We start from the raw sequence: 27521 nt of genomic DNA, 5'->3' as shown, positions 1-27521 counted from the left end.
TTTATTTAAAGATTACATCTGTAGGCAGCAATACTTTATTGAACTGCTAAATATAAGGACTTCTAAATACCTGGCAAAAGTTCCTAACCAGTCTCAACCAGATGCCATGTGGAAGTTTATGGAAAGCATTCTATGACTGAGTATGCTTGGGAACTATCTTTGAGAATTAAAATAAATGTCCACCAGTGTAAGTGATTAAAGATATGTGAAATGACTAATTCAAAGTAGTTACAATACTTTATTTCAGAGGCCATCCTTCCATTTTTGTTGGGAGGAATAGTTAAGAATAAAAAAACAAAAAAAGCCAATTTAAAAAAAGGTGGGACACTGTGTAATGATTAGTGATTAAAAATAAGAATAAAAAAACTAACAAGGACAATCAAGCTAGTAAACATCACAAAGTGGCTCAATAAAGTATGAAGTACAGCAGCGGAGAACAGATAAAAGTGAATGACAGGGTTTTTTTTAAGGGAAACAAAAGAGAAACAGTGGTCATATGCAAGTGTTATTTTTATCACATACCACTGTCTGTTATACATTCAATATAATATATATTCAATTTGTAAAGGTCTTGGCATTTATACATGCTGAAAAAGCTATCGATGCCATATCCACCCTGCTGCAGGGGTGTAATAGAACTACTTTAAAAATATTTTTATGTTAATTTAACTTTTGGTTTTTTTTGCAATATCCTTTACCATTTAAAATGCAAATACAAATGTTTTTAAATTCATATATTTTGTAAATATATAGTAAACCAGGGGTAAAACTGCTGTGCTACAAGCAGTCACATTTCATATAAAAGCCTTTGCCATACGAATTCACAGATCAGGCATGATATAGAGATTCCGTTCAATTAGATTCATAGCTTGATGAATATCCTGTATTCTGTCTCATTCCACACACAAAACCGACTGTATTATTTTACTGTCATTCAGTCTTCCCCTGCCTCAGAAGGGAGGGTCACAAATATGTTTGGATTCTTTGAAGAAGCATACTGTTTGCTACGGTTGTGCCTCATTAGGTTTGGCCATAGCTGTTGCCCATGTAATGGAGCCCCCTGGTGTGGTAATTGCTGGATTCTAGCCAGAACTGTCCAAGCCATCTGATTCTCCTATGCTTCAGTGCAGGTGCTGCCAAATGTATCTAACTGTCGCTATCAAACCGTGGTGTGCTTTAAGCCCACCTGCAGTCAGGAAAGCACAACTGAGTGCATAATCATAATGCTGAACAAATTGAATGTTTGCCTTAGGATTTCTGTTGACTATGATCTAGGATAAGAGCACATGACATATTACAAAGTTATGCTCTGCTAATCCAGCATCTCTACCAGTTCCCTGTATCCATTACATGTCAGAAGCACCAGAACACACTTTAATAAACACTCTGTCAGCGACTATTCGATAGCTTGCAGCAATTATTTAGTCATTACTTTAGTCTAGAAATGTGTTTCCATCACATCTTACAATCATTGTGCCTCATTGAAGCCTGGACATGTTTAATGTAAAAGTGCAGAAAGGAAAAATGACTTTAAGCAAATCAACAGCTTAAGGACATTTTAGTAAGAGCTGTTGCTCTTTGTCAAACAAATGTACTTTTACCTGTCAAGCTTCAGGCTTCCAATATTACAAATGATTTTTCACTGCTCACTTGGCACTAGTCAGTGTGGCCTTTTTTAACAGTGATGAAACCTTTTTTGTTGTGTTTGGCGAATTGCAGCTAAGCTCTAAGCCTGGAAATGCTATAATATATAAATTCACACAATGCAACATTTCCATTAAGCATGTGCTTTTGTTGTCATGCAGTTATATTGCTTACTTAAAAGATAATATTAAATAAATACTGATAAATACATGCAGTATAGGAATGATCAATGATGATCTGTAGAATATTTGTATTAATTATGACTACACTAAGCCACCAAATAGGTTTTGATGCTTGAACCCTTACAGGCAAATGCTTAACGAAATGCAGACTGATCACAATTATATCTAACTAGGTGAGCAGCCAGATTGGTAATCTCCAACAGTGTGTGTGATTAAAAATATGTGGATTGAATAATTCAAAGTAGTTACAAAACTTCATTTCAGAGGCTATCCTCCCATTTTTGTTGGGAGGAAGAGTTAAGGGTTTAGAAAAAAACTTGTACAATGCCAATTCCCAAAAAGTTGGTACACAGTGTAAAAATTTAGATAAAAAGATAGGGCAATGATTTGCAAACCTCATAAACACATTTTATTTACAATAGAACATAAAGGAAGTTTACTATTTTAAAATAAGTACTTTTGAATTTATAGAACTGCTAGAGAACATTTTTGCAACAAATTAGGTTAATAGCAAACAGGTCAGTAACATTATTGGGCATAGCAAGAAGTTAAATCTCAAAGAGACCGAATCTGAGATGGGCTGAGGTTCATCAATCTGCAAAATAATGTGTTTACAAATTACAAATTTCATTATAATGTTCATCAAGATAAAATTGCCATCTACAGTATATTAGAACATCAAAAGTTTCAGAGAAGTTCATTGTATCAGACATGATAACATGATCCATAAATGTTTTCCCTGAAAATCTTTTTGGAACCATAGACACTGTATCCTCTGGACTAAAGAGGAGAGGGCTTATTCAGCTTGTTATCAATGCTTAATTTGAAAGTCTGTATCTCTAATGGTATGGGGATGCATTAGTGCCGATAGAATGGTCAGCTTGCACATCTAGAAAAGGCACCATCAATGTTAAAAGGAATATTTACAGGTTTTAGAGCAACATATGCTTTCATCCTGACAATGTCTTTTTCAGAGAAGGCCTTGCAAATTTCAGCAAGAAAATGCTAACTGCGTACTGCATCATTCCCACAGCATGGCTTTGTATTAGAAGAGTCAGAGTGCAAATTGTCCAAACTGGCCTGTTTGCAGTCCAGACCTTTCACCTAATGAAAACATTTGGTACATTATGAAATGAAAAAAAAAAAAAAACGTCAAAAAGATTCAGGAATTTTGAACAGATATAATCAGATATGAATGGGGCAACATTTGTCCCTCAAAACTCCAGCCATGGTCTCATCAGTTCCCAAATGTGTTTAGACCAGTGACACCGTTATCAGTGACACCGTTGTCCCAAAAGCTTTGAGACGTGTTGTGGCCACCAAATTCGAAATGACCCTTTTTTTTTTTTTAGATAAATTTCCTCAGTTGTAACATTTTCTATGTTTTCTATGTTTTATTGTGAATAAAATATGGATTGATGAGATTTGCAAAGAAGTAAGCATTATCTGATTTGCAAGTAAATACGATTATCTAACCTCCAACATCTAGTGTAGGTATGATGCTGATCACATTGCCATTCTTTAGTTTCTAACTAATGCAATACCATTCATAACCAAATTTTAAATAATTTCATATGATTTCCACAGTTCACTTCAGTAAGGTAATGTATTCAAATGCATTGTATATTCTCAGTAAACATAAGCCCAAAACACTATTGCAAAAGTTTTATAATACAGAACAGAACAGGACGTACTGTATAAATCAGTCAAGAAAAATAACTGTCATTTTTACCACCCACTTCAGATATTTGACACTGGAAACCAAAGAAAGTGCTGAAAAAAACATTACACTTCTCACCTTATCAATTACAGTATAACTTTATAAGCTTTGCCACAGCAGGGGAGAGCTGGTACAGCTGAAATTATTTTCAGTGTGATTTAAATTACTCTGTGATTTAAGTGTAGAAAACTGAAAATTTTGACTAAAACTAAAATCATTACTCTGTTACAGCTCTACAAAATCATGTGGTTTGGATAGAACACCAATCAAAAACAATCTCAACTTACATGTATATAAAAATACCTAAATAAATGACAATGTAAACATTAAGCAGTTAAAAAATTACACATTATATATAAGGCAAAATTATACACTATACATTTTTTAAATCCTGTAAATATTGATGCAGGGCATTTTTGTTGTTTTGTTTTTAATTCTAAAATTATCTTTAAATCTTTAAAGAAGAAGAAGAAGAAATAGTAAACATTAATACTATGGTAAGGTATATCATTAGTATTGTTATTCCTTTTAATTCTATTATTAAAAAAAGAACAATGTCTTTATGGCTCTATATTAATTGCCATTCATTCTTACAAGTGCAAATGCTGTGTTGATGTTCCTTCTCTGTCTGTGTTGTCTTCGACCCTCTAGAGCAAAAAAACTGTAACAGGTTGTACAATTGTAGGAGAGGTTACATCCATACATTCTCAAAAAAAGCATAAACAAAAATGACGCCAAAGGTTTTAAAAATGTAAGCAAAAATGTTTCTACAACTGTGGCTAAATCCCCCTGATGTTTTTCATACATGTGGAGAATTGAAGATTTTTTTTTTATATTTCTATAAGGAAGCCCTGTGTGTATGCATGCATTTGGTGGTCTCTCTTCCCTACTGGATTTCTTTGTCCTTTATGAATGCATTAAATGCATCGTAAAAACACAGTAGAACCATGTCAATTATGTTTAGCCATTTACCTGTCTCAGTTCATATTTAGTAAAACTAGTGAATAGATTTGTATTTATGTTTGTAAGTATTTTGTTATGTAGTATTGCCATTGTCTATTAATGTAACTTATGGATAAACATTCCACCAGCAGATGACAGTAATGCACCTTATGGGTTTCATACCACTACACGAATAAGTGAAATGAAGTTTGCATTAAAAACATGGCTGTTTACCAGATATACTATCCAACTTGATTTAAATTTCATAATAAATGAATGGTAAAGGAAAAAAAAGCAGCTTTTCACTAATTCTGCTATACAGTACATCTATTTGCCTTAACTGAGGACATACAGTAACGGTGCTGACCAATCTAACAAAAAAATTATATTAATTAGTTTGAACAAGCGCCGACCTTGATTTTGATTACAAGGTAAAAAACTAATGAAAACTGTTTTTCGCATGATGGTGCTTTTTGTTTTCTGTGAAAAAAATGCAAATATTCTTACTCTTTAAAATAAATGGAGTGTTAATTATAGGGCACTAACTGTAAATAAGCTTCTCTGTTTTACCTCAGAAACCCTTTCTTCTTTTCTTTCTCACCCCATTGATTAAGTGTTGGGGTCAAGCATGGCCTGTGTAGACTTGACTGCGCTGTTGAAAACATGATGATGAAGAACGAGGCTTTAAGTTTCTTCCTTCCCTAAAGACTTGAATCTCGCCAGTTCTAATCATTAATATTATGGAAAGTATCCTGGAGAAAATGGTTGCATGGCTTGCATGATTGTGCTTGTTTATTTTTTTGTGGTGTAAATTAATAACTAAAAATGGTAATTAGTTCCTGTTAATGGCAATCTTTTTTGACTCTTGCATATTTAGAGTGTCTCTCCTGAGGATAGACCCTGTTCCATGAGACTGTAGGCCAAGCAGTGACCTTAATCTAATCATGCAGCACAGTTCAGACTGGGACCACAAAGGACACAAAATCATGACGCTTTAAGTATGCATGAAACGTTATGACACAGTTAACCATATATTTGCCACTAAATCAAGAGTCTTGTGCTTAATTTATATGTTTGGATTAGTACTGTGCAGAGATCTGTTTTGTGATGATCATTGTAGGCACATATAAAAATAGATTAAATGGAAGGTATAAATGGAATTTAATAAATGGTCTTTCAAACCCTTGTTGTAAACATATAGCAAAATAAAATAGTCTATCTTTCTAAAACCACCATCGGTTCTAATTATTGTATATTGAATGGTGTGAAGAACTGTGACTAAGAAGAGTAGAGTAGCAAAGACAGAGAATAGAGCAGACTTATGCAGCATCAGTGACAGTTATGCTAGGCGTTTGCACAGAGAGGAATGCTCGTTAAACCCGAGCTTCATATGGGCTGATATGGGAAATACAGTCCTAAATAGGGATCTAAAAGGAGACAGTCGAGCATGTCACATTTCCCCACAGTTCTCACAAAAGTTAGATAGATAACTATCTTTTTAAAAGGGTATGAAGTGCAGGAGCATACAATACGTAATTGCAAAAAAAGTTTAAATCAGTGTAAGAATATTACATAAGTGTAGGAATTTTAGCCACTACTGCATGTTGCTCAGTGTAAGACCATCCATACAGTGAAACGGAGCAAATTGGAAAACAGTGCAAGATTTAAAGCTGACCGGTTCTTACTTCGTCCAGAAGGATTCTGTGAACTGACTGAAAAGGCTTCTGAGCTTGGTTTTGTAGAACAGCTGGAGTTTGATAGCTATTTGTTAGCTGTCCATCAAGCAAGGAACGTGGGATAGTAAACAGGAAGAAAATAGGCAAAATTGACCCCTTTATACACCACTGCTTGCCAATCACTGTATAGGTGCACAGCACATTTGTACATTTTGTGTTTAGCTAACCTATCAAGACAGAATGCTTTTCCTAATTTACCTTCCAAAGACTTTGGAAGCCCATTCAGAAAGAAGAATAAAAAAGAACATAATGGCCAAATGTATTGTTATAAGGGGTCTGAATTTTAACATTATTTTTATATAATATGTTTTTATATAATATATAATATAATTTTTTTTTATATTATTATTGTTATCATTAGTAGTAGTAGTAGTAGTAGTAGTAGTAGTATTAACATAATAAGTGAGAGTGGTGTGATGTAGATTGTTGATTACTGTAGACAGCATTATGGCTTATATAGATATAATTCTATTTTCCCACAAAAAGACAAAAAAGGCAAAATTGGCTGATATATTTTAAAATTTTAAGCAATAAAAACAAGAATTAAAGATTGCATTTAGCTACAGAAATGTGCTTTTAAAAGAACTATACAGCTTTCACTTGGTCAAACAGCAAGAAGTAGAAAGGCTTGGTAAAATCTCTGATCGAAATGCATATTTGAAAAGGCTATTAGGCGCTTATGTATAAAAGTGAGTATACCCCTCACATTTCAGCAACCATTGTATGTTCTCAAGGGTTTCTATATAAATAAAACTTGAATATATTTTAGAGTAGAGTGGTGCCACAGAACTCACGAGGGTTACGTTCTAATACCCCGAAAATAAAGACGCTCAGAAAGAGAGCGAGGAGGTCCTAGGGGCCCCTGGCGACGCTCTAAGCTCAAGGAGGGCTGGCCGACCTGAGGATCATCCTCGCCTTTATTAAACGGGCCATGGTGCATAAGTCCTGACGGCTTACATCTTGGAGGGTGGTTTACACCTCATGCTATGGTGCCTGTCCCTCCCTGGCACCACCGGGAGGCCGGTTTGTTCGCCCTGCCACAGGATGTGTTTCAGGGCGCCGCCTCCCTTCAGCGGTTAACTTTCTCTATTTACGCCCGGATTTCCAGCCACTGCCTCTCAGGAGGAGTCGTCGGCTGCAGAGCACCGCTCCAGCCGCTCTGAGTGGGTCAGAGGCCAGCCCCGAGGGGTTGGTTCCCCTGTGGAACTTTGTGTCAGTCTGGGATGGCTGCCAAAAGTCTCTCGGTGGGTCCTGCATACTGTAGAGAAGGGCTACGCGATTCAGTTCCCGTCTTCTCCTCCCCAGTTCAACGGGATGTGTCCCACCCTGGTGGGACCTGAGCAGGCTCCTTTGGTCCCAGGACAAACTCCTCTCACTGAGAGCCGTTTACATCCCGGGACGGTTGAATGTCAGAGCAGACGCCCTGTCGAGACAATTGCCAAGGCCTGGGGAATGGCGGCTCCACCTCAAGGTAGTGGAGCAGGTATGGCAGAGGTTCTACAGAACCCAGGTGGATCTGTTTGCGACCCAGGAGAATTCGCACTGTCCTCTGGTTCTCTCTCTCTTATCCAGCCCCATTGGGGCTGGCTGCCATGGTACAGTCGTGGCCGAGGCTACGCCTGTACGCCTTTTCCCCGATTGCGCTGCTCTTGGGAGTTCTGGAGAGAGATTGCTGGGAAGGAGTCCGTCTCCTCCTGGTAGCACCTCGATGGCCGGGCAAGCCATGGTTTGCGGACCTGGTGTCCCTGCTCGAGGGCCCTCCATTAGGAATTCCTCCCAGGTGGGATGGGTAGGCGGGTGGAACCCTGGTTGGAGACTCTACTCCATTCCAGAGCTCCCTCCACGAGGAGGTCGTACGCCGCACGGTGGCTACTGTTCACTTCATGGTGTAAGCACCTTGACTTAAACCCAGTTAACTGCCCAATTGTTTACAGGAATAGTTTGCCACAGGGTTAACCCCTTTAACCCTGAAGGGTAACGTGTCCGCCATCACGGCATATGTCACCCCGCCTGCGGGGCATTCGCTGGGTAGGCACCCTCTGGTGATACGTTTCCTTCGCGGTGCACGGAGGCTGAGGCCCAGGATGCAACGCAGAGTAAGAGTAATCTGGAAAGAGTAAGGAAGACGAAGAGACGTGGTGGAATGAGAAAGTGCAGGAAAACATAAGAAGAAAGAGGTTGGCAAAACAAAATTGGGATCGGCAGAGAAATGATAAAAGTAGGCAGGAGTACAAGGAGATGTGACAGCAGGTGAAGAGGGATGTGGCAAAAGAAAGGTAAAGGTATATAAGGAGCTGTTTGAGAAGTTGGATAGTAAGGAATGATAAAGGGATTTGTATGTGTGTTAAGAAGGTGGAGGGAGTATTTTGAGCAGCTGATGAGTAAGGAAAATGAGGGAGAGAGAATGTTGGATGATGTGGAGAAAGTGAAACAGGGAATGGATAGGATTAGTAAGGAGGAAGTGAGAGCAGCTATTAAGACGATGAAGAGTGGAAAGTCGGTTGGACCAAATGACATACCAGTAGAAGTGTGGAGATGTTTAGGAGAGATGGCAGTGGAGTTTTTAACCAGATTGTTCAATAATTTGTGGAAGGTGAGAGGATGCCTGAGGAATGAAGAAAGAGTGTGCTGGTAACAATTTTAAAGAATAAAGGTGATGTGCAGACCTGCAGTAACTACAGGGGAATAAAGTTGATCAGTCACACCATGAAGTTATGGTAAAGAGCAGTGGAAGTGGAGTGAAGAGATGACCATCTATGAGCACGAGTATGGTTTCATGCAAAGGAAGAGCATTACAGATGCAATATTTGATTTGAGCATGTTGATGGAGAAGTATAGAGAATGTTAGAAGGAGTTGCATTATGTGTTTGTGGATCTAGAGAGAGTGTATGACAGGGTTCCGGGAGAAGAGTTGTGGTATTGTAAGGGATATTGAGGTGTGGCAGAAAAGTATGTGAGGGCGGTGCAGGACATGTATGAGGACTGTGTGCCAGCAGTGAAGTATGCAAAAGGAATGACAGACTGGTTCAACGTGGAGGTTGGACTGCATCAAGGATCGGCTCTGAGCCCTTTTCTGTTTGCAGTGGTGATGAGTTTAAGTACCTGGTGTTAACAGTGCAAAGCAATGAAGAGTGTGTTAGAGAAGTGAAGAAAAAAATGCAGGCAGGGTGGAGCGGGTGAAAAGATTGATAACAGGAGTGATTTGTGATAGAAGGGTATCTGCGAGAGTGAAAGGGAAAGTTTATAGGACTGTGGTGAGCATTGACTAAAAGACAGGAGGTGGAGCTGGAGGTAGCAGAGCTGAATATGCTGAGAATTTTATCAGGAGTTACGAGAATGGACAGTTTATTAGAGGGACCCTGCATGTAGGAAGTTTTGGAAACAAGGCAAGGAAGGCTAGACTGGAGGCTAGATGTTTTGGACATGTGCTAAGGAGGGACATGGGTATATAGGTAAAAGAACACTTAGAACTACTCTATCCTGATGATAGTCATGGTCAATCTGAAGTCTTTGAGTATTACCAGGTATGAAGTAGAAATACATCCTATTGCAATGTTATCTTGTAGTTGAATGAAGTTGTCCGAAGTTGGAGGAAACTGACAATCCCAGAGGAAACCTATGTGGACATGAGGGTAGAAACAGTAAACAGACCAGGAATGAACCAGGGATGATGGAACTGTGAGGCAGCAACATTACACCATAAAGCACTGTGCTTTCAAAGATGTAAGTAGAAGCGAAAATGTAAAAACCTAGTCAAGAAGTTGTGTAGCAATTACTTAAAAGATTGTGTTGTAAATTATGTAAAAGATTTTTTGTTATTAAATAAATCTGCTTGATACTAACATTGCTGAATTTTATATATTTTTTTATTATTCAATTACATCAACTAAAACACATTTGTTTAAGAATGCAACACTAAAAAAAGACAATTAGTAGTAGTAGCAGTGGTAGTATTAAAAACAAACAAACAAACAAGCCGAAATGTGCACTCCATGCATAAGTATAAAATATGGCTTTATCTTTTAAAACTCTCTACAGTTTACTGGAAACTTGATGTAATTAACCTCATCTAAACACAATTATTTATTCAACTGCAGAACTTGGCGCAGTAAAAAAGAAAATAAATAAAAAACAAATAATCATAATAAAACTAAAAGTCAACATTTCTGTGACAAAAAAGTAGATTTAGGTATAATTTGTGCAGGTTTTTGAGAAAAAAGTATAAAGAATTTTGGAAAATCTGCAGTTGTAACTCCTGAACACTTTAACTGTTAAAAGTTTTCATTAAAAACCAGAAGATTTATTTATTTATTTTGGAAAAGTGGTGCATTATGTAATGTTACTTTCTTTACTAACATGCAAAAATTCGTCTGTAACATGATTTTTTCTTTTTTTTTGGTTGGAATATAAATGCTTAGAAATTTAAAATGTTTCAAGAATGAGTCAATAAACGCAGAACTCATAAAATAAGCATTTATAATAACATTTACACAGTACTGTATGTTAGACACACCAAAAACGACTATAAAAATGTGAGTATTTTTTAAATATCAGCATGATGCTGGTTGCCTTCTATCCCCTCCCAAATCCCCCAATCTAATCATTGTTTAACCTTTAATTTGTTCTTAATTAATGCACCAAAGTCTCAATACACACAGAGACAGAGCTGTTTGAAAGATCTTTAAAGAGTAAGGAATCTCTTCTGAAGGCAAACCGGGGCTTTATTAGGTGATATTACATTTTTGAATTGAAATTCATATCAATACTAAATGATGTTAAATCCAATTACTCTTTTTAAACCTGTTCCTAAATCGTTCTAGGATATTTTAACATTAGATTACTACAGCTAGTAGTAATGCCACTTCCAAGCTTCATGGCCTTCCTGCCTCGATCATGAGCTCAAATTTAGGGAGGTTTTCTCCCACTTTTTAAAAACATGCAGATAGGTGACATGGCTGTGCTAAATTGCTCCAGTTTAAGGTGTATTTCTGCTTCCACATTTACTGTGACCATGACCAGGATAAAGCAAAAATGGATTACATATAAGTGGTACGTGTCTGTGTTTGTATTGCAGAGCATAAAGATGCAATGACTGAAAAATTCTGAATTGCTTAAATCATTTTTTAATGTTCAAATCATAGATTTCATACATTTACACATGCACTCCTTTTCTGGTACTGTCATTGTACAATATTTCTAATGAGGCTAAACAATGCTACAGCTTCAACTACCTCTAACTTTAACCTTAGTCTCAGTATTTATATCTGTTTACATCATTTTGCATATTTAAATGTAAATCCAATGTTAAAATTCACATACTTGAATTTTACGTACATTTTAAATAAATAGATTTAGATTGAATTCTGCTTGGTGATTTGTGGATAAAAAAGACTATATATTATATCAGGGGAAAAAACAGAGTATCAAAGATGTTTTTTGTCAAGCAGATTGGCAAACACACCACACACACGTATATGGCGCATGGCCAAGTGCACTGAAACGGCATGGATATAAACTCGCCAGCCACTTTAATAGGAACATCTGTACAGGCTTGTTCAGGCATTTATCCAAACACAGCAATAATATGGCTGTGGAATTCAGCGCAATGTGTTAATGATTACATCAAATATTAGAATGCGAGAACGTGTTTTCGGTGATGTTGGCTATGGAATGTTTCTTGTAGCCAGTATTAGTGTGTCAGTGCTGCTGCTTTAACAAACAAGAGTGTCTAGTGTTTACACAGAATAATGCAGAAAACCGAAAAAAAAAAATATTCAGTGAGTATCAGAAGTATGGTTTAGAGGTCAAAAGAGAATGGCCATACTGGTTTGAGCTGACGGAAAGGCTACTGATTAAGTTCCGGTTCGACAGGCTGCTGGTTGTATCATAGCTCCAGACCCAAGCTTCAGCACTGGATTTCCCAGGACTTTGAACCCTCTTGTGTGTGTCGGGAAAAAATGGCTGAATATAACGGCATTAAAAGTTAAATTGGCATAGAAACATTTTAACTACCCTTTATGATATCTGTACAAATGATAAATACAGCAGGTGAATAAAGACAATTCCTACTCACAATACACACTCACAATAAACCAAAATTTACCAAATGTGCTTTCATAATTTTTTTTTTTTTTTTTTTTTTAGAAGGAGGTCCATGGTTTTTTTTTCCAATAGAACATGTCCCCGGATACAGAAGGTTTGGGAACACCTGCTGTACAGCATTTAAACATTACCCAGTGGAATTGAGTGATTAAAATCTGTGGAATGTTCTCAAGGGCTTGGGATTTGCTAACATGCTAATTTTACCCCAAGAGACAGAATATGTCAGTTCCTGATGATTACAAAACTGAACTAACAAGAACTATGTGTTACAACAAAAACTACAATTTATAGCTGTTTTTTTTTTTTTTTTTTTTTGGGAGCTCTAAGTCGCCTGGTTATACTGCTTCTAGTACGGAACATGCTTCTTAATGTAAACGTGATTAAAATTATATATCATTTAGTGAATTTACTTACACTGCTGAGAAAATAATGATAGTTGATTAAAAACACTAATTAATATTTATAAATTCTTACACTTACTAAACAGTATGTAAAGATTGTAATCTAATATTTTAAAGGAAGTATCTCCAATATTCTTTCAGCATAATTAATATGGTAAATGTATGCTAACCAAATCCAAACTTGTATTCAGCGACTATGACATTGACCTTCTACGACCTCATTATGCACTTATTATGCAAATCTATTCATTAACAGTTAAAATTCTAGTCAATATTTTTTCCATTCTGTAAACATCTAAACATGTAATATCTACCAAGTATCACTAGAATTCTACAGTACAGTTAAATATCTAGATTAGAACATAACCCAGGTTATTATACATATATACATATGTATAATAAGAATGTGGTACGTGTCATCTTAAAAGGCCATAAGAGTACAAAAACCAATCACTCTTTTAATTACTATTCATGCAGTTGGCAACATTATTTAGCATGTCTATATGACAAAGCTTGCATTTCTAATGCCATGTCAAAAAGCAGGACAGAATGACGTATGGCACTCAACGTATGGCAACTGACAGAACTGCAGCATGTCTTTATGACAAATTATGTCATTTCTTTTCCCTGATTATATAACTTATTATTCTTTAGAAAAGGGAGAGTTTCTGCTAAAATCACCTCTGTCATTAATTTATATGGATGCAGGGACAAAAGCGTCAGTCATGATAAAGGGGGAAATGGACTTTGCTCTTTTAAATGGGATTTTAAAAAACTAATTTCTGCTTTGCTTAATCTCTCATTTATAGACCATCAGTCCTAAGCAAACACACTCCAAATTATCCAGTTCCCATAAGGCTTTTTTTTACAATCCAAGTAAAATGTCAGTGGTAGAAATACTGGATACCGGACAGTTTGACTCCTATACTGTGTAAGGTAGTGTGTAAGATAAATTGATTAATGTGCATCTGCCTCTGGATTCAAAACTGTTTATATTTAATATATTACTGTGTGTGTGTGTGTGTGTGTGTGTGTGTGTGTGTGTGTGTGTGTGTGTGTGTGTGTGTGTGTGTGTGTGTGTGTGTGTGTATATCCATGTATTTTGAAATATACTCCAAACGTTATATTAATTTGTTGTTATACCACAAACGTTGCACAGTCACTTTTTCTCAAACAGCAGCACAGTAATTCCGACTGTGACATAAATCGCAGCTTTAAAATCATGGGCTCATTCTGATACCTTAGCATTTCTATAGTAACTGGTCAGGCATATGAATTATCTTGAGAACAATCAATATAACTCACAGTTTAACAAAGAAAAATATGTAATTACTCTGTTAGATTTTCTGTTAAAAGATGTTTATTTAACAGGAAGCCTTTTACACTTTATACACTTCCTAGTGCACTCAGCCTTTAAGAAAAACGTGTTGGTGTAGAATGTTGGAATCAATTTTTCAATATTTTGCAGTAGCATGCAATATAAATGTTTTTTTATATATATATATATATATATATATATATATATATATATATATATATATATATATATATATATATATATATATAAAACATTGAAAAAATTAAATTCTTTTTTTATGAAAGAATGTTGTATTTAGGTTTTGCTTCCAATGCAAAAAGAGAAGTATGCATGAGAATACAAGCCCATCACTCTCACTGACGACAGCTGCTCAAATATTAGTATTGATGGAGATGGTGTATCTTAAAAGAGGAGTGTTCCCAAGAGCATAGGTATTAAATCGACTGGGACTGCCTGTGAAGTCTCATTTATATATGCATACATAACTAAAGTCTTTTCAAATCAAGTGTTTGATTCATATGTGCAGGTGTTCATCTTAGGGAAGAGCTGTATCAAGAGCTATTTCTTGTGTAATTTCTTTCATACACTATTCACTTTCATCAACTATTGTCATACCTTTTGCAGTACTTGATAATTAGAATTAGGGACTGCACTCATTAGCACAGACTCAGGGGATAAGTGTGGCTGGGAAAGATTTCCTCAACGGATGTAATTAATTTTGCATGCTAATCCAGATTTTACATCCAAGAGGACTGACAATTTACAGAAGCACCTAAGTGTGCAACATCAGATATCTATTGTATCAAAGTTGCTCGGCCAGATGAGTCCTTTAGAGTTGCTAATAGCCACAGTGTACAGAAAGAAATTAATTTAGGATTTTTATGATCTCAGATCTGCTTGCTTTATAAGTCAGACAATTGAGCAAGCTGATATGAAAGGAACAAGAAAATCCTTATTTATTTCTCATAAAGGTGATAGGTTTCACTCCTTTTGAGTATTTTCTCTTTATTTGAATAATACGGTTTTTGGGCTTTACCTAAACTCTCTGTATGACATTTGCTAAGCTTGCACAAAGTCAATTTTGCCTGGATCTAGCTTAAACTATGTCAATAAGACAATGGTTTAGAGGTGACTGAATTACATGATGATAAAATGTCAGAAATTGTTTTCCTTTAATGCCTTTAAGTGACTGATCAAGCTCTATATAAATCTCACAGCTTTTTTCTCAAAACCAAAATATGTGGCCTTTGATACCACTGACACCCATCTATTCCTTAAATATTTTATCACACCACATACTGAATGAAACATGCCAGCGCAGTTCAGTATCTTATCAGTTATGCGACCTTTGACAAATTCTCTGACTGGTTCAATTTCACTCAATAAGCTTTTTCTGTTAAGGGGATATTCTGTGTCAATCGTCTTCCTAAGCTTGCTCTCCTGAGCCCCATGGCACAGAAATTGCACAAAGGCTCGAGTTGTGCTACACTAAGCTATATTCTATATAGTCAAAATGCTTTGCGCCATCATTCTTTTAAATCTGTTTCGATGATTACAATTGTTAGTCACTCATTCGGAACCCACTGAGCCAATAAATCCAACAGAGGCCTCTGAATATCCTGTGTTTTACCAAAGCGTGATATAATGTAAATATGTGTGTAATTAGACAGTACAAACAGACAGTATGTTGTTTTTGATAGAAATTTCATAGCTTCGGTAACATGGGCAAACAAGCATTAACCCCTCCTTCCTTTCTTCACTAGAGCTGAGCTGGTGTATTGATTAAGACTGCAATGCGACGCTTCATTCAATCCTGGGAAACTGGGAGTGGCAATAACCCCCTACTTGAAAAATCGAGTAAAATGTCTTACTTGTATGACAAAGAGCACACAATAATGCAAGCTCTTTTCATAAAGTCTTTTCTACTTCTTGATTGTCTCATATCCTGATTTATACTTGCACCTGTCACAAAGTGTATGTAGTTTGTTCCGGTCTGATTTAAATAGAAACTATACAGGATAAATAACGTAAGCCTACAATCTGCCCCTTAAGGTGAAAAGTGGCACCATAGGGAGCATTACAAATATAAATGACTCAATCAGATTGTTCTGGCTCTTTTCCTTTCCTCTTATTTCACGTGTTACTTTTGCTTTATTTTTTTTTATTTTTACATATAAATGGACCCAGTGACAGCTGGTCGTGATTTTAAATGAGAGGAATAAAAATTCCTACCTACCAGTAACTCAGCATTGCTATACGGTTGAGTTTTATAGCACAGGTTCTCTTTATAGACATTGAACTATTACACATGTACATAGGAAATGGGGGAATAGCTAAATATAAATGCATTATTTTAATTGAACAGGTAATATGTGCAGTGAATAACACTGATTACCTTGTTAGCAGAGCACATCTTAAGTAAACAGTCAGTTCTCGAAGTTGATGCATTGGAAGCAAGAAAAACTCTAGTATAAGGATCTGAGCTTAACAAACCTGAAAAGATTGTGTCACAGCATCTCCAAACAGCAGGTTATCTGGTGTGTTCCTGGTCTGCAGTGGTTAGTCAGTACCAAAAGTAATTCAAGAAGGACAAGTGAACTTCAGGGTCATGAATACCCAAAAACTCACTCATACCGGTGGAAAGGATAGCACAGTATCCCAAACTGCTGAAAAAGTTCATGCTGGCTATGGATAGAACTTTAGAGTCCATGCCTCTAAGGGTAAGAGCTGTTTTGGAACCACAAGGGAAACCTACACAATATTAGTCAGATGATCTTAATATTAAGGGCAAACTGAGTATATAAATAGATAAATACAGCCTTGACTAGAAGTCACTCTTTCAGCACTGTCAGCTCCTTCTTTCAAACCATACAAATTTAACTTTGTCATTTGCCACATCATTTAGTTGTACTTTAGACAATATTTGCTTATTTCCTTCTACTTACTCCTCCAGTCATCACCCAAATTCACTATTCATCTTTATTAGACCTGCAACTATATTTACATATGCCTTTTTTATCACCTCTAAAATCAAAGAAGTGGCCTTAAATATATTTAGCCCCAGCAGACACAAAATCTACTCTGTGCATAACTTGGCATGTCTGACACTAATAAGCTGCATGAAATTACAGTTTGAGTTAAAAAGAAATTATCATCAGCCTTTTTTTTATTTCATTCTGTTTATGTTCAATGCCTTGGCAAAAAATTCAAAATACCTTAAGTTTCATTCAAATTACACTTTTCATTTCCTTGAAAGGAAGTCTATTTTATGAAAAAACAGTGTTATTTTGTGTATGCAAAAAAATTAATGAATAAAATCTTATTTGCCCATCGTCTTTTTTTTTTTACTACTGACAAGACCATTAACTATAAAGGCTGGTACAGATGTAATTATATCACATGTCCTTATACATTTTCTGTAATGTGAACAATTCTTGTATGCCTTATGATTTTTTAATATTCAGACACTAAAAAATGGAATAATCATCTCTGACTTCTGTGACCATGTATCATCATCTTTTAAATGGATTAACAAGCTTTTTGATTGGGCCATAGTATGGATATTGCTTCATCACTTGGCAGTAAAGCACTGTGTGCAGCTGAGAGCCAACAGCTTTTCATGAGCTTGACTTGTCAAAAGATTTTATATGGTTAGTTTTTACCTGCTTTTCTGCAGATCGACGTTTGCAAATGGATAATGTTTGAGACATTTGAAGTGAAATCCAATCGAACTAAGTGTATGGACTCAACTCTCTAAGGAATTTTTGTAATTTAATTAAGCATCTTTATTACGTCCTTCAAGATTAAAGCATTAGCAACAGCAAAACTGAACACCCTTAAGGACAAATTATATGTAGTTCTAGGACTTTCTCATATTTGATAAATTAAAATTTGTCGCATGCTCAATACAGATTTTTCAGCTGACTGAAAAAGTGAAAGTTGGAAAATCAGTTCCAAGCTCACAGCATAGCTCATCAAAGAAGCTCTCCTCGCTCCGAGCTTATCTGATTGGGTAAACTCTAAATTTCCATCTGAAAGATGGCCCACTGCCAAAAATGTCTCAAGCTATTTAGAAATCAAATTACACAGAGTAAGCAGCAGCAAATGTATGCACTATATGGCTAACAAATGCAAAAATAAAATGAAATTGGCATCTAATCATGTTTGCAAGAAAAAAACATTTTTTTCAATTTGGTCTTCACATAATTATTCTCCTTCATATATAAATGTATATTACATTTTATAATTATAATGTATATTGTATAAGATTAGATAAAATTAACACATTGAACCTTTGTGTCTATCATAATGACATGACATACATCTGTTTTATTTGCACACAACATTACAAAATAAATCATCTTAATATTGAATTTTGTGTGAATAACCAGAGTATCCAAATTCAACACTATCACTGACCTCCTGGCTAGTAAATAGACATAATCTTGCAACACTGGGATTCGGAGTGTGTGACAGGGCATATCTTCTGCACTTACTCTCAGTTAGCGGCAGTATTCATTTTCATTTACACTCAAATTATTTTGCTATATAGCTGGTGCCATAACCAAACAGTTGAATAATTAGTTTATAGAATTAAAAAAAATGAATTGACAATAGTTGTCAAATATGGATGAAATAGTTGACTCTATAAAACCAGGTTTCAATAAACCAGTCAAATGGTATTTTTTATTTTCATTCATTTATTCATTCATCATTTTCAGTGACCTCTTTATGCCATTCATTGATTGCAACATGCACACTATCAAATCTAGTGGCAATTTAGCATAGCCAATCCACCTACAGGCATGGTGTTGTGGGTGTGAGAGGAAACCAGAGAGCACATAGGTAAAAAATAAATACTCTACACAGTTCAGGATCAAACCAGGGACCCTGGAGCTGTGAGACTGCATTGCTCCCCACTGAGCCTCTGTGCCTCCATGTATATTTTATTTCATTTTTTTATTACTCTCGTTTGCATTTATAAGGGAAGGAACTCAGATTGCACTTCCTAATGACTTACTGGCAGGTACTGCACCTGAATTCCACAGTAATGTTCATTCAATATCTCAGGCCCCAAAGGGCTCATCTAACAGATTTCACTTCGGCTAATAAAGTACTGCAGTGGTCCTTAAAATGGCAGTGAGGATTCCCTAGGGGGAAATTGCGGGGTCAGTGTTGACAAAGTCATAATAAAGGCAGTATTGAAACACAGCATATATCTACAAGTAAGCAAGCAATAAACAAATGCACAGTCTCCCAATGCTTCTTTTTCCCCATAGCAAATAAACTGGATTAAACACTTATACAGGTTTATTAAAAATAAATTATGCTTTTTTTCTAGACTAGATTCACCCACTTTTCAAAAGGTAGAACATAGATAATACTTCATAGTTAATTATTCTATGGTAAGATGGTAATTACAATGGTTGTAAATACTGAAAAATATACATATACATACACTCATTTGATATATGAAAGAAAATAGCCTTGGGGAGAGTAAAAATGGTATAGAGTGATTTCTGTTTTGATATAATACTGTATAAAGCAGCTTGAGGTGAGGCAAAACAACAACTGATTAAAATGTGAACACCTCTGCTCCAATGGAGGGATGACTTGCTGGGCACAGAGATGTTTCAGACTTTTCTTTTGAAACATTGCTTCACACTGTTAACATAAGTTTCTTGTTGTTATTCTTTGGCCTTAGCAGGATACGGTTGTTGACTAAGTGCCAGAGATTTGTAACGCTTTTCAGTGGTTTTCACTGGCATTTCTCTTCAGAGATTTTCAAGCTTTGTCATAAGATTCCAAAGATTTACTCAAAAAATTTACTTTATATCATGTGTGTGCTGACATCAGAGGGTGGTTTTTGTGTAGGAAAAATCTCCACAGAGGCATGTTTTCTCTGTGTAATGACAGAGGGCCTCTCGAATAGTCTGAACCAGAAGAGGACATGGCATATTACATTTACATTTATAGCATTATGGCAGCTATGGGGTAAAGGCCTTGTTCAGGGGCCCAGGAGTGGCAGCTTGATGTGGATGGGATTTCAACTCATGACTTTCAGATTCAAAGTGCGATGCCACTAAGATCCCACCTCCCAATAAGCCACTTAATCACTAAGATCCCACCTCCCAATAATCAAATTCCAATGGTTTCATTTAATTACAAGACACTAAATACAATACAATAAATACAACACAATTAATTTTGTCTGGTATTATACTAACAATTTGTTTTTTGTTTGTTTGTTGGCAAGACATGGGATCTTAAACTTAAACATACCAGTCACACAGATGGTCAATAACCTAATCCATGACAGTCTTACTAATTAATGTTGCCTGTTATCTTAGCTTTGTAATTTACAAATATTGTAAATAAATTGTAAATATAGCTTTTCAGTGAAATTTACAAGGTACAAAGCAACATTGCTACCTTTTGGTGTGACATGGCAGATGCTTCTGTTTTTGCCCTGAGTTTGGGTTATGAAGCGAGAGTAAGAATTAACAAGAAGCCAGACCAAAAGCACATAGAGATATACACTTCAATAACAGACACCTGTGCTTCCCCAATTTTTAAAACCACTGGCAGCCACCAGTTTTTACCCAGGGTGTATATGTATGAATTATTGAACCTACATTCAAAGCTAGGTACAGCAGTGATATCTAGGCATAGCAGATGATCAAAGTGGTCATGAAACCTGCAATGCTTTTGTACTATCTTCAACAAAATATGCAGTATTACATAACAATTATTATGAGAAATAATAGCATTGTTTGTTTTAAACATTGTAACATTGTTCATGTTGTACTTGTGTACTGTGTGTGTGTGTGTGTGTGTGTGTGTGTGTGTGTGTGTGTGTGTGTGTGTGTGTGTGTGTGTGTGTGTGTATACATACTATATCATCAATATAACATAGTTAAATATTAAATATCAAACTGAAATATCAAATATGCTGTAAACTAGATTTCTTTATAAAGAAAACAGGATCTGTCTGATTAAAATGCCACTCTAACACATAGGCAAGTACAAACCTACAGATGTTGTGTCATTTTCTAACACATGGATTTGGGCATCTACTGTATTGTGGAGCTAATTAAGAAATATTTTGGTCTAAAAAGCTTGATTATATGGACAGAGATGTACTTCCTAACCTAGTACCCAAAATACAAACTTGATTGACAGTATAAGAGACCTTACTGGAGAAAGTTATTCATATAAAAAAAATACCACTATACCTAACATGGATAACTAGAAGGGGAAATAGAGCTTCACAACAGAAAGGCTTTCTTTGTTAGCACAGTAGAGCGCTGGACTTATTACAAGCATAATCCAGTCAAAAGACAAGAAGGTCTAATTAAGGTTCAGTCTGAGAGAACTGAATATGCCTTTAACCACAGCAGTAGCACAAAAACAAAAAGACAGCAATATGCTTGAAATTGTAGTTTGAAGCACTTAAGAAAAATGAATAATAATAATAATAATAATAATAATAATAATAATAATAATAATAATAATAATAATAATAATAATAATAAATTAATAATGAATAATAAATGATTAATCATATTTATAGAAATAAACTTATATTGAGTATTCTGTATACTCTGGTTGGAGGCCATGCTCAACCCTATTAGTCCTGTGCTGAGTGCAGTGTAGAGTAACTAGTGTTACATTTAAAATCATACTGTGAAAATCACAACAATTAATACGTTAACAAACACAAATAAATAAATATTATTATACAAATAATAATATTTGTAACTGTACTTTTGGAAGCAGAGTTTAACTATTGATGTTGAATAAAGTGAAGCAAAGCTGAAAGGTGTTTAAAGATATAAGAAATCGTGTTTAAAGACATAAAAATTCCATAGGTTCTTCCAGACATGGCTTCTCCCTTAAGGCCAACTTCCTAGTTTATTGAGAAACCTGCTCGCTCCTAATAAAATTATGGAAACCATCAGACCATTTACCATGACAGAAAAAGAAGGGAGCAACATCAATGCATCTTTTCAGTGGAGAGCTCAAAACACCTGCACAACTGTCAGTCATTCTGGATTCATATGTTGATTGGCTCTCCTGACATGTTTATATGAGAAAAAATACAAATGTGTTCCTGGGTTATTTTACCTACTGCTATTAAAATGCAGAGCTCCTACAGCAAATGTGTAAAGCTTGGCAGGTTTTAAACAGTCATTTAAATATGTATTATTTATTTATTTATTTTTGCATATTTTTCTTCTGGTGCCACTCACAGTTTGAAGTCTACAATCTTTGCTTACGCCAAGCTGCTCAGATGCTCACTGCTACAGGATCTCAAATTGCTCACTGCTGGTAGCATGTTTTCATGATGCTTACATGGAATTGGTTATGACTAATTAAACGCACTCTCCTTCATGAAGCCTTCTGCTGATTGGCTAGACTAATCATGGCCACCTCACTTGCTTGTTTTTATTTGAGTCTTGCTGGATTTGTAAAGCCAGAACGTTGGCAGAAATTCTAACTACAAGCTGAGTTCTTGGACTAAGCAAAGATAGCCAGCAAAAATCTTAATAGGTGTTCTCTAAGTTTAAAGAATAAGTGTTGCATGCTGTGGTCACCCACATAAATGTCAGTCATCAAAGGTATGACTTTTAATGAAGTAATTTGCATTAACTTTAGTTAGCAAGCTCAAAAGCAAAGGAACACGTCATCAAAACAAGAGCAAGAGAAAGTAGTCTGATAAGTGTATAAATAACTTAAAATGACCACACTCATAACAGTTCACCCAAAAATAGTTTTAGTCCTTAATTACCATCCTGTTTTTTATTTTCAGAAGAAGTAGTCGACTAGTTTAACTAGTAATGAGCTGAGCCTTTCAGAATTAAAAAAAAGCTTGGTGTGTAATTAGGCTATGTGAAATGTTGCATCTAACACTGCTGAATGAGGGAGGGAGAAGAAATATATTACAGTGGATAATGAAAAAGTCAGTTTAATCTCGACCCTGTTTTTCTGTTTATTTTTGGTTATTTATTTTACATTTTAAAGTGTTAAAAAACATCAAAATGTCTGTTTGCTTATGATAGTACAAACACAGAGTAGAGGAGGAAGAAGGGAAAATAAAAGAATGGAGAGAGCAAATGCTAAGAAACAGAGAGAGAGAGAGAGAGAGAGAGAGAGAGAGAGAGAGAGAGAGAGAGAGAGAGAATAAAAATAGTCTAAGCAAAGCAACATACTGACTACTGACAAGCACTCTGATAATTACCCCCATGACCCCTTTTTTATTGCATATGAAGTGTCAGGGTTGTTTGCCAGCGTGAGAGAAAAACTACCCTTGTTGTGTGTTTTTATTTCAATAGTACAGCTGCTGTTTCATTCAAACCTATTCCATTTTCAAGCTAACGTTGCATATATCCAATAGAAAGCGATGTAATATAATGTTTTTGTAAACTGACTCATCAATTCATTTTTATGCTTTAACAGTCATTATAATTAACAATGGAGCCTAGGGAAATGTATTGGGTAAAGAATATGCATTATAAACATTTAACACAATAGAAATGGACATATTTTACTCATAAGTGATGTCGAAATATGTAGAACCAGCTTTTTTCTTGGCTAATATATACAGGTACCACTGTCCTTATCAGGGCTGTACAGTCTGGATATTATGTCTGCAGAGAGTTGCATCACAACCTATTCTGGTGAAGAGTCACTACTTTAACCAGAGGAAAGTTGAGTAAAGATTTAACTGTCACAAGTATTTGAACAAGAACAAGTTGATGTGATTCACAGCAAAACCCCACATCACCTCAACAACTCATGGCATTAAGTTATATTGTGGGTTTCTCGCAGACATGGCAAATTCTTATTTTATTCCTGATTAAATGGTGATTCCCTTCATCTATTAACTGCAAACCCTGTTTTTTTTTTTTTTTTATATATATATCCAATTACAAGTCAGCTATATATAGTGTGTCTATCAGACACTCAATTATTAATGTGACAAGAAACAAGATAACCTCGAAACAAGATAAAGCAGCACTTTCAGACCCAAAGGCAGGAAAACATTCAGTCAATAATGGCTACTGTAACCGAAGCATTTCAACTTGTTAACTGGTACAAATATATTTCATAGATCATCATTAGTGGAGATTGGTTCCTGTTTAAGTATATAAACTGTATCAAAAGAAACTATATCAAAATAAAGTCGATAATAATGATGAATTACTGAATCTTTTAAACTAAATGTAACTTATAATCACTTCATCTTTTATAAGTAGAGCTGACAAAGAGGAATCTATGTTAACCAGTGATTTATGTGTAAAGACGTGCTTATACTGCCACTAGTCCACTCGCTGCTTCAAATGCATATAGACGTCCCTTTATCCTTGTTTTCTGGTTGAAACAAAGTGCCTGCATTTTACAAAATATACTGTTTAAATACAACAGATATCCAAGATGTTGGGGAAGGGGCCACTTAACAGCATGAGTAAAAGGACAATGTGTGTATGCATTTGATTAACTCACCTTAAACAGCCGCAGGATGTTGGCTACCATGATGGAGACAGAGCTTGCAGATGCACCGATCACTCCCACAATTTTGTCAGGTTTGGCAAAGATTGGCGGCTCTCCACTGGCACAGCGCACATCAGAGGGGTCGCGCTCAATCAGTGCCTGCACAAAGGTGAGTGACTGCTCCAAAGCATACGTGTCTCTTGAGCATGTATCCAGGATGCGCGCACCCAGCGTGATATTGGGCAGCAGCTCAGGGTCTTTGTTAATGAGATCAATAGCAAAGAGCATGGCCTCCAAGCGATGAATGCCTTTCTCTTTCTTTAGCTCGCCGCATGGGGCACCACGTTCCCCTCGTGTATGAACTGGGAAGAGGCCACCCAGGATTATGTCTCCATCTATTCGAATGGAATGAGCATATTCAGGAGCTGGGGGCATAAGTGGGTCCACAAGGCGCTGAGGTCCATAGGTGAAGGAGCAGCTTGCCACTGATAGCATAAAAAGGCAACCTTGCCATGTGGAGAGCTTCGCCATGATAGTGATGCGTTAAATAACAAGGCAAGCAGATAAATAGCAGTGGAGTTCTATCAGGTGTGCAGCAGTTACTGTAGTAGGTGGTAAGTATGAAACGGGTGCACGGGGTGAAAGGAATCACCAGTACACCTCAGTGTTGATGTAATGACCTGTGTGCGCAGATCCCAAAGTGGAGCTACCATTCTCTGGCCTCATAGTCCAGAACATAAGGTTAATCATCGAGGTGTGACAGCGCAGAGAATGGAATACTGTTTGTGAGAAGAGGAATGGTGCATTTAACAGTCAGACATAGTGATCTAGGCTGCAGATTTCATAGACTCCTGTGGACCCTGTAGAGGAAAGAGAAAAGCAAAGGAATGAGCAATTATCTCAAAAAAAAAAAGTGCCCCATCAGGTACACACACACACACACACACCCCTGTCTTGCTATCTTTGTGAGGAAGACAATTATTAATTTTATTCCTACACCCAAATCTATCTGTAATCTTATATTATAAGCAAAAAGCAAACCTGTCTTGTTTCCTCTTTTAGTTTAAGTTGTTTTTTTTATTTTATTTAGTTTTTTTGCATTTTTAATAAATTTTCTTTCTCTTCTTTCGCATCCTTGTGAGGAAATGTGGTCCCCAGCAAGATACCGAAACAAGCACGCACGTACGCACACACACACACACACACACACACACACACACACACACACACACACACGCAAGGAAATATCTTGCTTGTTCCTTAATCAAGCATGGAAACGTTCCTGAAAATATTTAATGTAAAAATAAAGCGAGTCTGGATGTGAGCAGTACAGTGCGAATAACATTGCCATGCAATATTCTATGAAAAATCTGCTATGCGCGCGCGGACACACACACACACACACACGCAGGAGCGCGCGCGCTCACGCACAATTATACTACTAATTGTTCTCCCACACGAGAATGCATACATAATTACTTAAAGTCGCAATCTGTGTTATTTATTATAAATCAGCGAATGAAGAACACATCTTTATAGTAAATGCGCTTTTCTTCTTGAAGACTTGCCTGACAAATGACAAGAGCTCCAATTTCACCAGAACGCGAGCGCACAGAAACATTCAAGCTTCCTCCAAGAATCATTCCGTGGTTTTCTCGTGGAAATCAGCAAGAACTTGGTATATCCCAAATTCTACGAGTAAATGAAAGCGGAGCCCCGGTGCAACCTCTTATCCATGCACGCGCCTTCTGATTGTTATCACGAGCAGTCAGATGGTGGGTTTCATCACTCCTAATAGATAATAAGACGAGAGTCACTCTGGAAATCCTTTGCCCCTGCAGGGTTCCGTTCATATATCTGACATTTCATCCTTCCTAAAACAAAGAGAGAGAGAGAGAGAGTGCACCTGAATCCCTACGTGTGGTGCATCATCTGGATAAAGAAACATCTGTCGCAGGCGCACACTCATCTCTTACACACTACCCAGAACTGACTCCAGTGCACATGCATTTGCATGTGCACTGACTCCAGTGCACATGCAAATGCAATATGAAATGCAATGGCTTTAAACACTTTAGTTACGTCATCCATTTATTTAATTTATTTTTTAGTGTGTAAATGGTAAAGGAATTACCTGGTGGTGGTGATGATGATGATGGCGCTCTGGTGACGGTTCCAGCTGCTGTGCAGGAGGAGAGCGCGCGCGCGGAGCAGGTTACAGCATCAGTTCTCCTCATACACACCAAAACACACTCGCAGTGCTCGCAGCTGCATGCCTCCTGTGTGGATAATTACTGTTTCCTTTTTCCTCAAAGTCAATGGCAAGACTCGTTGAGTCATTTCACATTTCTGCACATAATTTCTGTGCGGGGGAAAAAAATTTTATGCACGTGGAACAAGATAACGTTAAAAGTAAGAAGAAGAAAAAATGAGGGCAAGAGCAACTGTTGGCTACAGCTGAGGTTAGTCTGTGAAATCGAGTTATCGCCTCCTGTGATGCCTTCGCGTGCCCATTATCTCCAGTGTTATAATGAGAATGCGAGCGCAGAAGCTCAGAGCTGCAGTTTGCTCAGTGAGTAGCAGCTGCAATAACCCTCATGTCTCATGAAAAAAAAGTAATGTGCTTGCGCCATCTGCTGTTCGAAATAAAAACGGTTTTACAAAGCACGGGTTCCCAGCCCCTGGTCTTGTACACTGCAGTTTAGTATTGTTCCGCTCTTTACTCAGGACAGACTGTTGATTAACTGATTGTTTAAATAATGAACAAGACAATTCTCAAATGTGCCCTCAAACACAATCATATATTATATATCATATATCATATATATATCATATATTATATTATGTTATTATAACAGCATAGGTGTAATAATATATTGATTGGAAAGATCAAATAGGACATATATACTGATCAATCATAAATTTATGACCACCTGCCTAATCTTGTGTTGGTCCCTCTTTTGCTGCTAAAACAGTCCTAAC

The 27521-nt window shown here is 36.5% G+C and overlaps 1 protein-coding gene across 2 annotated transcripts in view; it reads right to left on the bottom strand.

Moving 5' to 3' along the window:
• Positions 1 to 27129, bottom strand: part of grm8b (glutamate receptor, metabotropic 8b) — a 129229-nt gene extending 102100 nt beyond the window's left edge. The window contains exons 1-3 of one of the 2 annotated variants that reach the window (XM_083545986.1): positions 26674 to 27091; positions 26108 to 26413; positions 24552 to 25399 (exon numbers count right to left, since the gene is read on the bottom strand). In XM_083545986.1, coding sequence (XP_083402112.1) covers positions 24552 to 25070 — 519 coding nt within the window. In that variant the 5' untranslated portion in view covers positions 25071 to 25399; positions 26108 to 26413; positions 26674 to 27091. Of the gene's footprint in view, positions 1 to 24551; positions 25400 to 26107; positions 26414 to 26673 lie in introns of both variants that reach the window. The other variant, XM_083545987.1, reaches the window with a different exon arrangement.
• Positions 27130 to 27521: the final 392 nt, after the last annotated feature.

This window comes from Silurus aristotelis (genome assembly GCF_946808225.1).
Source record: "Silurus aristotelis genome assembly, chromosome: 7".
Lineage (NCBI taxonomy): Eukaryota > Metazoa > Chordata > Actinopteri > Siluriformes > Siluridae > Silurus > Silurus aristotelis.
This window is presented reverse-complemented; position numbering and strand designations above follow the sequence as displayed.